Here is a 13,575-nt window from a genome sequence, read left to right as displayed (position 1 = left end):
ATAGCCCAGCCATAGCCTAGCCACATCATAAATAGACCAGCCACATCAATAGCCACATCACTAATAACAATTATATAAAATGAAATAATTAACAATCACACAATATACGAAATTTAATTTACGAGACATATACGGGAAACATTAATAATATTATTAAAAATTTAAAAAGTACAATAATATAAAAATATTACAATAAATAAAAAAAGTACAATAATTTTTTAAAAAGTACAATAATTCACTCCTCGTCGCCGTCGACGTCTCCTTCGTCGCTGTCGCCACCATCGCCTCCACCTCCGTCGTCGCCGCCTCTACTCCCGGCAGCTTCCCTCCGTGCCGTCTCCAAATCCTCCTGCATGCTCAGGAGCAATGTTTGAAGCAAACTCTTCTCCACGGGGTCCACCGCCGCCCGCCATTCGGCCATCGTCTTGACCATCTGAGCGCGCGTTTGTTGACGCGCGAAGAATTTGAGATCCGCTTTGGATTGGCCAAGGGGGGATGCCGACTGGACCTCCTGTGAACCCCCGGCGACCCCCATCGCTTCCCGTTGAGCCAGCATGTGCCCAACCGGGCGAGTACGGCGAGCAAACGAACGAGGGGTCGGGACCTCCTGGGCCGTCTCAGGGAGGTCGTGGGAACCACCGTTACTGCCGCTGAAATCACCGGAATAGTTCAGTCGTTGCTTCTTCGGCCAGCCAGAGTCGACACCTACTCGAAACTTCTCGGAGTCGTTCAGCACAAGATAGCAGTTCCAGTAGGTGAAGTCCTTGTACACCCCCTTCAGGGGGAAGGCTTTCTCCGCTATCCTCCTGCAGTCGTCCTCAGTTTGCCCACTGCTCATCATGCGGAGGGCGTTGGTGTACAAGCCCGAAAATTGGGAGACCGCAACCCTGATTCGGTCCCACGCCTTCCTGCAATCCTCCCCATTGCGTGGCCTCCCCTCCGGGCAAAACCTCTGGTAGGCTGCTGCTATCTTGCCCCACAAGTTGACGATCCTCTGGTTGTTCGAAACGAGAGGATCGTCGCAAACACTCACCCACGCCTTGGACAGCGCGACGTTCTCCGCGTCCGTCCACCTCCTCCGTACCGCGTTGTCGTCCTCACCCGGCTGCGAGGACTCGCCGACCCTTTTCCCCTTGCCTTTCTTCTTTGGGGCGCCCCGACCCCGCCCTGCGCCCCCCGTTTGAACGGGAGCATCCGGAATACCGGAAAGATCTATCCCCAAGTCATCGAAGGAGAAAGTGTCAAACTGGGCCGGAAGCGCAGCCTCCGTTGGCGTCGATGTGTGCGACGAACCAGTCGAAAAATCAACACTGGGGCGATAGACGTCCCCCTGCGTCGCTGGTACCCCCGGGCATCATCTGCATTCCGGGTGCCCACCCCGGCATCTGGACACTGGGTGCCCACCCCGACATCGCCGGAAACGCCCCCGGCGGACTCCCCCCCGCTGGTATCCCGGGCATCATCTGCTGCCACGGGTTCATGTTGTAGTATGGGTGCATCTGACTCGGGTGCATCTGACTCCATCCACCTCCCACGGGGATCGGGGGAGTTTGAGATCCGCTACTCCCTGAAGTAGGCTCGTTGTTGAGATCCATTTACCGTTGTTGATCTTGTACAGAAATTTAGATAGAGAGAGTACTCGTTAATACAAGTGGTGCGAATGAAAATGACAGGCAAGTCGCGTATATATAGTGTTTCGGAATAAAAAAAAATAAAAATAAAAATTCGCGCTAGGCGGTGCGCTAGGCGATCCGGACGCTGCAATAGCGCCTAGCGGATCGCCTAGCGCACCGCCTAGCGCCGCGGAACCGCCGAGCGCTAGGCGGTATTTTATCGCGAAATCCGCTAGGCGGTTGCAATAGATCGCCTAGCGCACCGCCTAGCGCCGGCGCTCGGCTAGGCGGTGCGCTAGGCGCTATTGTGGATGCTCTTATGAAACTTTTTTGTAGGATTTGATCACTAGCTCAAAATTAAGGTGATTTTAACTCGATTTTTATTAGTTGAGAGACTCTTTCATGTGCTCTGCCATTTCGTGTTGGCAAGAGGAAATTGAGTATTAATTACTCTAGTTAATAGATAATATTAATATATAACCACTATAATTAATAGAGTACAATAAATACTAGTATTAGTCAGAATTTATTTCATACATTTTTTTCATTATTAAATTATTTTATATATTTAAAGAACATTATTGAGAATATAAAGGTAAAAATAGAAGATAAGGGTTAAATCCATATTATGAAATAAAAAACCTCTTCATTTTATCAACGTAACGTTATTATAATATCTATATGAAGATGGCCTGTTTATTGAAATCGGAGTAGTATATTACAAAGCTTTAACCTAGCTAAGAAAAAGATTTGCACATGGTGCATGTTGTTTTAGTCCCCCACCATTATCCATAAATATCATAATCTCTCTATGTAATCAATGTAGCATATTCGATGATATCCGTATTTAGTCGATAATGCATGATGAATAGGGATGTGCAAAATAAAATAATAGTGACATAATTGGGGGGTAGATTGAAATTATTGTATGTTGGGATGTAAATGCGAGGGCATGTAATGATCAACTACTACTAGTTCTCCAAATCAATAAATGTGGTGACAGACATCGGACATAACTCGCCAGCTTTCATAAGATTAACATTTTGTTTGGAAGCGTTACTCCTCGTCTCCTCCCATATGCATGGAGGAAAATGCTCTAGTATTACACTATAAATTATTTGCATATTACTTAAGACAATGTTTAACTAGTTTACTATACTAGTCTTGTCACTGTCTTATTGTTATTATCATTCTATTTATGTGCTTAACCTTGTTTGGTATCCATTTGCATGAATTTACTATCTCGCTAGCTATTCAACATCCTTATTATTTGTCCGGGATGTTTCAGATGAACCATGATATGATGTATAATATGGAGGTCCAAATTCGCTTGCCAATATCTCTAGAGGGGTACCGAGCCTAGAAAGTAGACATGTCTATGGTTGATTGGAAAGATACATGGAAAGTTCCATCGTTCAATAAGAGTATCAAAAATTGCTACCATATAGCTAGAAAAAGATATCAATAGTTTCTTATTCCTATTTGCATAGAACATAGTAGTAGTATTTAGTTTAATGTCCAAATTCTTGAAAGACGTTATTTATGTTGTCACCAAAAATAAAATAAAAATTATATAATGGAATGTGAAAAGTTAAGTCAAAATTCAGCAGGGAGACAATTTTAACGACATTTACTTATAATTTAAGACCTATTTAAGTATTTAGTAATTAAATTTTGAAATATTTTTTTATAAATCCTATGTAATTTAAGATTGAAAGTTTTATCGTGTTCCATATAAATATGCCAATTTTTTTGGATATTAGTAGTATTTAAAAATTTAGTACTCCATTATTTATATTGTAAAAAGAGAAGAAGTTGTGTTATTTGTATGGTAAATGGAGAAAAATCATTGAAAATTGTTAGTTAAATGCAATTAAGATTATCAAACTATGGAAATTTGTCGTATATGTTAGAACTCTGTTACTTACATAGAATGCTACGTAATTTTTGATTTACAAATGTTAACCTAGAATGCAGCTAATGTTCAATCTTGCTTAGTGGGGACAAATTTCAATCCTATATGGGAAAATGATTTCTCACTCCTTTAGGAGGTACATCAGCTCTATCATCAACTATTTGGAAACAAGAACTTTGAAATTTAACTTCTGCGTTGTGATGTCCCCATCACAAGACCACTAAAACACAAATCATTCTAATTTCTATTTATATTTCTATCTCAATTTTTTTTAATGGTGAATTCCCAACAAGTTGCACATAAGAGCATCCACAGCGGTGGCAACACGCCGTCCGTCCGTCCTTGCCGCTGGCAAGGACACGCTTGTCCGCTGATGCGCTCTTGCCGCTGGCACGGACGTGCTCTTAGCAACAAGTTGCACATAAGAGCATCCACAACAATGGCAACACGCCGTCCGTCCGTCCTTGCCGCTGGCAAGGACACGCTTGTCCGCTGCTGCGCTCTTGCCGCTGGCACGGACGTGCTCTAAGAGCACGTCCGTGCCAGCGGCAAGAGCACGAGGTGTCGCCGTGGCATGTTCTGATTGGCCCGTTGATTTATTATTTTTTATTATTTTTTAAAAAAAAAATTGAAAAAATCTGAAAAATTCAAAATTAATAAAAAAATATTTTCCCACTTCCTAATAAAATATATCCATTTTTTCCACACTTTTAATTTATTTTTTTTCATTATTTTTACCCCAAAATTCATACTTTCATCTATAAATACTTTCATTTCAAACACAAAAAAATGACACTATACCAAACAACTCTCTCAATCTCAAATTTTAGGATTTTAATTATGTAATTTTTAATTTTTAGTATTTTAATTATGTCTTTTTTATTTTATTTGTAATTTATAATATTTATTGTGGGTTTTTAATTAATTTTAATATTATGGAAATATTTTTGTTTAATTGAATTTTAAATTGAATTGTGCTCGTCCTTGCGGAAGAACACAGCTGTGGGTGTTGTGCTCTTGCCAGAGAGCAGACAGAAAAAGTGGGGTCGGACCCACAACCGTGCTCGCTGGCAAGAGCACGGTTGTGGATGGTCTAATCGTCTAGCAATTTTCTGGGACCTGGATTTATCATTCCAACAAGTAGTAGGAGTAGAACATAACCAAGTCCCTGTCGATTTAGATGATTTCACATGTCTCATCTTCAATGCCTGAAAGTTGTTTTGTTCAAGGATATAAGAAAGATGAGCTAAATTCGTTGGGAAAGAAGAACAAAGAAAGTAAAAAAGAAATGAAATAATGAAATTTAAAAAATGATTGGAATTTATACCGCAGATTGAGTAAACGATCTATTGGTTAACCAGAGTGACCAAATAATACTCCTACTAACATTTAATTTCATCAAAAGTGGCTAAAAAGATTCGTCAACACTTTGTAAAGAAGCTGAAATTCCAAACAATATAATTGGTCTAATAAGTAATATTCTAATTGTCAGCCAAAATAAGTTAATTGGTCTAATAAGTAATAAGAGATCAAACTGATGGAGAACAAGCTAAGGCAGCAGATGATAAACTTAGACAAAAGGGTGAATTTCTCAGGAAATGTTTCACAACATTATTTATGGTTCATTCTATTTTCCACAATCAGCAATAATTATGCAGTTTAAGCATTATGAAGGAGATATTCCTAAACTGACTTAAAATGTAATTAGTGGAGTATTAAAATTATAAACTACTGGGGACATTTTTCTCTTTAAAACGCGTGCTTACAAATTCAATAGTTTAGAGAGCATTATAAATTTTAATCTTATACAATTATCATTTACTACACGATACTATGTAAATCATAAACACTTTTCTTGGGATGTTCTCCTTCATTAGCAATATAATCTCCATTCTTCCAAAATGACGTTAACTGAATAATTACGAAAATACTATTTGAATTTACATTTAAGTTTTAACCATTCAACTTTTATAAACATAGCTAATCAGTAATCAACATATGAGTATTGAGATCCTATATTCACAATTTATTGTCGTCTTGAATCTCATTTTACAGAAAAATTAAAATTATTATCATATCGTATATATTAATTTATATTTATCACTTAGATTAAATTTGTAAAAATTTATAGTATATCCTAGTTATTGAGTATTATATTATCAATAAAAAAATTACAAATAATATTAAAATAATTCTAATTAGGTTACTAAAGTTTACTACATAATAATATTAATCAAACCATTCTAAAATAAGAAATAAAAATTGAAGAATACATTAATTAAAAAGCAAGGTTAATAAAACTTATTTTCCTTTTTTTCTATAGTAAAAAATCGTAAGTTGTATTTTGAAAAAAAAAAGAAGAAAAGCAAAATACGTTATTTTTATTTCGAGAAACTGAACTGAATAAATAGCACATTTCCTCCGGTATTCTCCCAACGATCACCACCACCGGAAGTCAAGACTCACACACCTCCGCCGCTGCCATGGATGAGGAACTTCTGGAACTGCAGAGGCAATTCGAGTTCGCACAGCAAGCGAAATCGAGCATCCGTTTGTCCGAACGAAACGTCGTCGAATTGGTCCAGAAACTCCAGCAGCTCGAAATCATCGACTTCGAACTTCTCCACACCTCATCAGGCAAAGAATACATCACTCAGGTGACTAATTTAAGTTATCATTTATAATTAAATATGTTTGGTCCTTGATTCTGCTGTATTCAAGGTGTATTTACTAATTTGATCTGCATGTCTGGGGTTTTGGCTTCAATAGGGGCAATTGAGGAGTGAAATTGTTTCTGAAATAAATAATAGAGGTCGAGTATCCTTGATTGATTTGGCGGATTCTATAGGGGTAGATTTGTACCATGTCGAAAAGCAATCGCAATACGTTGTGTCCAATGATTCTTCGCTTATGTTGATTAATGGCGAGATAGTTTCCAGTTCTTATTGGGACACAGTTTCCGAGGAAATCAATGAAAGGCTCCAGGAATGCAGCCAAATTTCGTTGGCGGAGATTGCGGCACAGCTGCAAGTGGGCTCAGAACTGATCGTTTCTGTTCTAGAAACTCGTATTGGGACATTGGTATTGTACTTGTATAAGCTTTTGGTTTAAAATTTTACCTGTTAGGGAAATTGCTGACTTGTTTAATTGGACTGTGCTTTGAATAGATCAAAGGTCGGCTTGAGGGTGGACAATTGTATACACCGGCATATGTTGCACGTGTGAATGCAATGGTGCGCGGAGCAGCAAGAGGGATTGCTGTTCCTATGAATATGTCGGCATGGTGGAGCTCATTGCAGGCTCTTTTGCAAGATATGGATGGGTTTAGTGGAGTGGCGGTTGAGAGTAGTTTTTTCCAGTCATTGTTTAATAGTTTGGTTAAAGGAGGAGAGATTCTTGGCTCACTTCGCGCTGGAGTACACTGGACACCTTCTGTATGTGAGACGATTCATTTTCATAAATAATCATGTTTTTTAACTTTGGTTATAAAATGTTAAATGTTGATCATGGTTTTGTTTGTTTGTTGATTATGTGCTATAAATATGACTTCTTTTACTGAAACTTCTGATGTGTTTATTGTCGTCTTTATTTAAATGTGTTGACTCAATTCCCCTGTACATAATTCGTCCAAAATTTTTTAGTTATGGATTAATTTGTTTATATGCACTGGTTAAGTAGTTACATTCTTGTAGATATTGCTTGTCATGTCTCCCATTTGACAGGTTTTCGCCACAGCTCAAAAAGAATGTGTGGATTCTTTCTTTTCGCAGGTTGAGAACTTCTCCTTTAGTTTTATCTCTATAAAAATCAGGTCCTTTAATCAAGAAAAGTAGTACTACTAGAGTTGAACAATTAATTGAGTGTTGTGCACCATTGTTCTTTGTGCTGCAGAATTCCTTCATAAGCTATGAAACTCTTCACAAACTTGGAATACCACAACCTATTCAGTTTTTGCAGGTATCTTAATCTATTTGGCCTTTTCTCTCTCTTCTCTGTTATTTCCTGACTCAAGTAGAATAGAATATAATGTGTGTACTCAATATTTATCCTCTTGGTGAACCTTTTCTAATTCTTTTGTGAATAATTTATATAGTCCAGATATCCTGAAGGCAAGGCTCTTGATACTGTCTTTGTTCATAATTCGCTGATTGAAATGTTGGACGCATCTGTGGATGATGCTGTTGAATGTGGCAGCTGGTGAGTTCTCTTTTCCCCATTCAGTTACTACTGAATGTTGTGGTGGGCCCAGATTTATCACAGTGCAAAAGTTGAAAACTTAGATATTCTATTCTGCCCATCATTTGTTAGTATAGGATTTCAGCTAAAGTAAAGTTCTATTTGACTTTAGTTTACTGTTGGTTTGATTTTAACTTCTTTAGATGTACACCAAGATTATACTTGTGTGTGAAATAATGAATCAAGAACTTCCCCTTCTTCCTGTCCACCTTCCATGTCATTGGAAATATGATTCCATACCAATGGATGATAGATGTGGCTGGAAGAATTTGACTATTTGATTACAAACTTCAAATTTAGATAGCACTGATCTTTAGATCATGGTAAGGTTGGAACTCTACCTCAACTGAAGTTCTAGTAAATATAATATTTATGCTTCTTCAGAATAGATATCCTTTTGGCATTCCTCTAATCTCCGTCTTTGGATGCAAGACAATTAGCATATAGCACCTTGCATTCCACATTCAAATGGCTCTATAGACTCTAGCAATAAGGTTTCCTAGACTTCCCCAGAATAATGGCTACATATTGAGTTAGAGCTTCAAAAGAAGCCTCCATTATGAAACTAGTGCTTATGAAAGTTGAAAACTGGAGGTACTAGAAACACAATCCACGCTGATGCTACCTGCATCACAACCACATGTGACAAGAAACTCTATTTCTTAAGTTGCAATTTCTTGCACCCGCCATATTGTAAGACTCGGCACTTTTGATACATAGATTGCAGCTATCCCTTTGTAAGAAGCTTGATTTGTTTCGGATTTTGCACAATTTTATCTTTCTTTCGTGGTATGGTTTAGGGTATAAGCTGGTCATTATATGTTATATATGAACCACAAATTAATTTTGCAGCTATCTGAAGATTTTGTCAGGGTTCATTATCTATGCAGATGATTGGAACCCAATCAACCCATAGAATGTACTGTTCAAGAAAAAAATGTGGTGATTTAAGTTTTTAATTATTTTTAAAAAAAATTAATAAATTGAGAAATTGTGACAATTACCAATTTCTTCATGAAAACATGCTATGAGTGTGGAAGGGATGAACCATTCTAAATTTCTTTTCTGTACTACTTGAGTGCCTAATCAGATATATTAATGGGTATTCATAAATTATTACATCAAGTGATTCATTTAAAAGGGGCTATGTCTCATGTGCCGGTACTTTTACGTTCAATATGTCATTTAGATTATCCTTTTCTTTTTCTTTTGCTTCTCTGGTGCGTGTTCTTACCTCCCCATCCAGTTCGGACTATGCTTACTGCTCCCTCTTCCCCACACCTTGCAGGATAGTTTCGCTTACAATTTTACCCACATCCTTTACCTCCCAAGATGCATCTAAGGTTCTTTCATTTTGTCCAACTGTTCAAAGAGCTCTAAAGGTGAGTCATTGCTACACATTAACTAGTATACTCTTGGTGCATGATTATATTCTACTTCTCTGATGAATTTGTCTTCTCAATCAGTCTGGCAAAGCACACATTTTGGGGGAATCATATATTTTGAGTGATACTTTTGTGAAGGTAAGTATTTACAATTCCTCAGAAGTATAATATGTCTAATCAATAGTCAAAATTAAAGTTCTCAAAGAATTCTCTAGGTTCCTATCCAATTCTTACAATAGCTTTTCTGTTGGGTACCCTCAGAATATTATTGCAACCAACTCAATGTTCTTGGGGCCTTGGGCACAGTTACCTCAAGTACTTATGTTGCCTGCAGATAAATAATTTTAAATCTTCCCAGAATTGGCATCTCAAGATGACCTCGATTACAACTATCCTAGTGTCCCTCATAATCTTTTGATGCAAAAAAATGAAGGCACTTATTTGCTTAGCCTCTTATTAGTGGGTTTACACACATAATGTTATGAAATAGTATGTATTGCATGCATTAAATAGAACATCAGATAGGTTCTAGATGCTACTGGATGGAACATTATTATGATCTATCCTGTTTGTGAATCTTCGGGTTAGACTAGGTTATCAGTATGGACTTGTTAATTCAAGAAATTGTTTATATTAGGTATTCCTACTTAATACTACCACGAGTTTGCACCTGATAGATCTGAGATGGAACTGAAAAGAAGAAAATGACCTCTGCCTCTGGATCTTTATTCTTTGCATTCACTTTATTCTTAAAAATAAAAAACATACAATATACTTGGACAAATACTTATAGTGTTTCGTGAAATGTCCCTTTACTTTTCCTTCATGTACGCTTTAAAGTAATCATAATTTTTTCAAAGCTCCCCTTCTCATATGAATACTGAATAATATGTTAGGTGATGCCATGAGGAATCAGGGAAGATCATACTGTAGCATCATTATTGTCACTCCAGTGATACCTATTAACTTCATGCTTTTATCCCAATGATTGCAGCATTTGTTTGATAGTATTCAGAAAGAGATGGAGAACATTAGTCTTGCTGAACATACTGCTGTTGGGCCATCTGATGTATCACATCTCATCAAAGATGCCAGGCAGGGAAATGATGACAGCAGCAACCTAACTGACCAAGATGAATATGGTAACAAAAATGGCATAGGTAAATCAGGTTCAGAAAAAGGGTCTAAAAAGAAAAAAGGAAAAGCAGCTGGGAATGTGAAAGCCGGGAGTGCTGAAAGTGGTACGGAGTTACATGAATCAACTAAGAAAAAGCAGAAAAAGGGAAAGGCAAACCCAGGTGCACAAGTTTCAGATCCAAAGCCAGGTGCCAAAAAAGATACTGAGAGGTTGGATCAACCTAGCTTTCTATCAGAAAAATCATTGATTCAGAAGATAATGTCAATGATCCCAGATTTGGAGGAACAAGGTGATTTCATCTTGGTCTATTCCAATTTGAAATCTTTATTTTGTTTTTGGTTTATCTGACATTTTATGTAGGTTTGGATGATCCTGAGACCGTTCTTGCACCTCTGGCCAACTATTTGAGACCTATGCTTCTAAATTCATGGATGGAAAGAAGAAAGGCTGCTTTTACGGAGAATGCTCAGCAAATGAAACAGCTGCATGAAGATTTACAGCGTATGCTTGATGAGGTAATGACAGTATACCTTTTGTTTCTTTGGATCTATGACATGTATGAACCTTCTTTATTCTCTGCAGTGTCTGGATATAGGACGATACTGTTGTAATTTCCATGATAGCATCCAGAATTCATGCTTCCAGGATTTACCATTTACTGCCAAAATGACTTGTTGATCTGATGAAATGTTCCTGAAGTTTGCATGATATATACAGTATCAATATGCTATTCTTCATTTGTGTTGATTTTCTATTGCTGAAAACTTATGATCTGATTGAAGGTACTCTGTTTCTGTATTGTTTTTAAACGATAACATGTTTCATCATTTGCTACAGGCATTCTTAAATATTCAATTATATGAAAAAGCACTAGATTTGTTCGAAGATGACCCGCCAACTGCTGTAAGTTCTCTTCTCAATTTTAATGGTAATCAAATACTACAGGGACACATAAAACAATCATTTTCCCTCTGTCATGCTAGGTTCTCTTGCATAAACACTTGTTACGGACTGCAGCCACCCCAATTGTGGACACTCTCTTAGTTCATTTGGTAATGCGTACTGTTTCCTTTTTTAATCTTTGGAGCATGAAACAGTTGTCACATCACATGGGCTTTAATACTCGAGTTGGGTATACAGGACAAGCACGAGAAACTGAAGAATGGACTTCAACTTGAGGGACCCCAAATTCTTGAACCTGTAGTAATGAGCTCTGCAGATAGAATTGCTCTGGTAAATCTCTTTGAGCAGACTAGGCTATAATTTTCAAACACCCAGCATCTAATTCTTGTGATTTTGTTCACAGGCGAAGGGTTTGCCTGGGTCTTTATCAGCCAAAGCCCTTGAGCTGGTTGAAACCTTAGAGGGGAAGGTTAGTAATTTATATTGTTATGTGTGCCCCTAATAGATCACCCTTATAGTACTTGAGTTCTTTAACTAATGTGTATGTGATTTTTATAACAACAGCTGGTGGAAGCATTCATAAGTGCAGCAAGAGAATTAATAGAGGAAAGGTAAAGATGATGATTATATGCAGTGTTGGTTTTCGTTTTTAAGTATGAGTAGAAATAGCATGATTCAAAAAATTATTTTCTTCCTATATTTTGCAGTGGTTTAGTATTAAAGAAACTTGATAAGAAGTTGGAGAGGACTCTTCTGCATTCCTACAAAAAGGTTTGACCACATGTCTATGATTTTTTTGACAGCTCTGCCTATAACTAATTTTTTCTCCAAAGTTCTAGGAGGGTGGGTGTGTCTGTGACTGAACACGCACTCTGATGCTGAGTGTTCTCAGACTTAAAATCCAAGCATATAAGTGAATTGTTCTGTGCTTTATCATTGGATTTGTTTCTGAGATTAAGTTCTTGAGAAAATAGAGATATGTTGGTAAAATATCCGCATCTATATTTCATAAGGACTAGATGAGTACCATTATGGGATTCTTGTGAATAGTTGGACAACTGGTTGTTGTATATTTCTTTCTGTTCTGTTCTATTTAAAAACGATCCTATTTTCTGAGATTCTCAGGATTTGACATCTCAAGTTTCTGCTGAATCTGATCCTGTCGCCCTTCTGGCGAAAGTTGTTTCTTTACTATATGTTCAGGTCAGTTTTATTTTTCACTTGAGTACAGGTGGATAAGTGGACTAGCTTTGACATCACCTGCATCTTGAAATTTGAATCGTTACTAATGCGATGCAGATACATGGAAAAGCTCTTCAAGCTCCTGGCAGAGCAATTTCAGTCACTGTGGCTCGATTAAAGGTGAGAGATCATTTCAATTCCATAATATCATGATCTTTCAATTAGCTAAACAAAATGGAGAATTTGGCTTGTCAGATATGGAGGTAGCAGCATGCAGTATATAAGGAATTAGTCTCATGATTATTTAGAGAGAGAAAAAAAATCAAACACAAAGCATCCATCACACTAATAGCTCAAGTATCATCATGTGTTCCACCATCATATCTAAGTGCAGTGAAGGCTATATTACTAATAACTTTATTTACTCTCCAGAATACTTTTCATGGCATGATTTGTAAAATGGAGATCTCATTCCTTACTATATTGCTTCAATCTTGATAGGATAAATTGGATGATTTAGCATTCAAGACCTTACAAAATTATCAAAAGGCAGCTGTAACCCTTCTATCTCTGATGTCCTCGGCAACTGGCAACGTGAGTTCAGTCATGTAATTGTTTCCTCTTTTATCACACACATGGATACAGGGCAAATATTAGACATTGGCTGTGACACAGTTTGGTTCATTCGTATATTGAGTGGTTCATCTTCACTCTTCAGGAAGAAGACTGTACGTCGGACAGAATATTGAGCCAAAGGGAGCTCCTAGAGGGTTTGATGCCTGCGTTGAAGAGCTTAGTTACAAAATCCTGACTGGCGTAGGTTCAGTTTTCTTGCATAAATCTGACAGGAAAAATGCTGGTTTCCCCTTTTGGTTCTTTGTAGTATTTCAGAGATATTACTTGAAAGTGGAAAGTAGATTAGTTTTGGACTGAAGAGTAGTTACCTTTTATACAGAAAGTAATGTTAGTAGCATAGAAAGTGATTTGACTCAAATTTGTTTTTGAGTAAATCACAGACTTGCTCGCTTATTTTACATGAAATAATGCTGTCATTTTCATTTTATTGCAAATGGCGATATGTAGGAAAATTTTCGTTAACGTTAAGAAATTAATTTATTTCACAAAATTAGCTATAATTAACTTATATGTTTGTCAGATGGTTATATGAGGCAAAGATAATTTTGTAGGGCTCGTTTATTTTAC

General features: G+C 37.3%; 1 protein-coding gene across 1 annotated transcript; it reads left to right on the top strand.

The window, feature by feature from the left end:
* Positions 1–5,941: 5,941 nt before the first annotated feature.
* Positions 5,942–13,435, top strand: LOC121743765 (E3 UFM1-protein ligase 1 homolog). The gene is made up of 20 exons (XM_042137131.1): positions 5,942–6,185; positions 6,298–6,609; positions 6,696–6,962; positions 7,251–7,298; positions 7,420–7,485; positions 7,622–7,725; positions 9,053–9,146; positions 9,231–9,287; positions 10,144–10,576; positions 10,648–10,802; positions 11,125–11,190; positions 11,271–11,339; positions 11,428–11,520; positions 11,594–11,659; positions 11,755–11,801; positions 11,898–11,961; positions 12,316–12,393; positions 12,490–12,552; positions 12,874–12,966; positions 13,091–13,435. The coding sequence occupies exons 1-20, from the start codon at positions 6,012–6,014 to the stop codon at positions 13,181–13,183; spliced, it is 2,442 nt and encodes an 813-aa protein (XP_041993065.1). The 5' UTR covers positions 5,942–6,011; the 3' UTR covers positions 13,184–13,435.
* Positions 13,436–13,575: the final 140 nt, after the last annotated feature.

This window comes from Salvia splendens, chromosome 8 (assembly GCF_004379255.2).
Source record: "Salvia splendens isolate huo1 chromosome 8, SspV2, whole genome shotgun sequence".
Lineage (NCBI taxonomy): Eukaryota > Viridiplantae > Streptophyta > Magnoliopsida > Lamiales > Lamiaceae > Salvia > Salvia splendens.
This window is presented reverse-complemented; position numbering and strand designations above follow the sequence as displayed.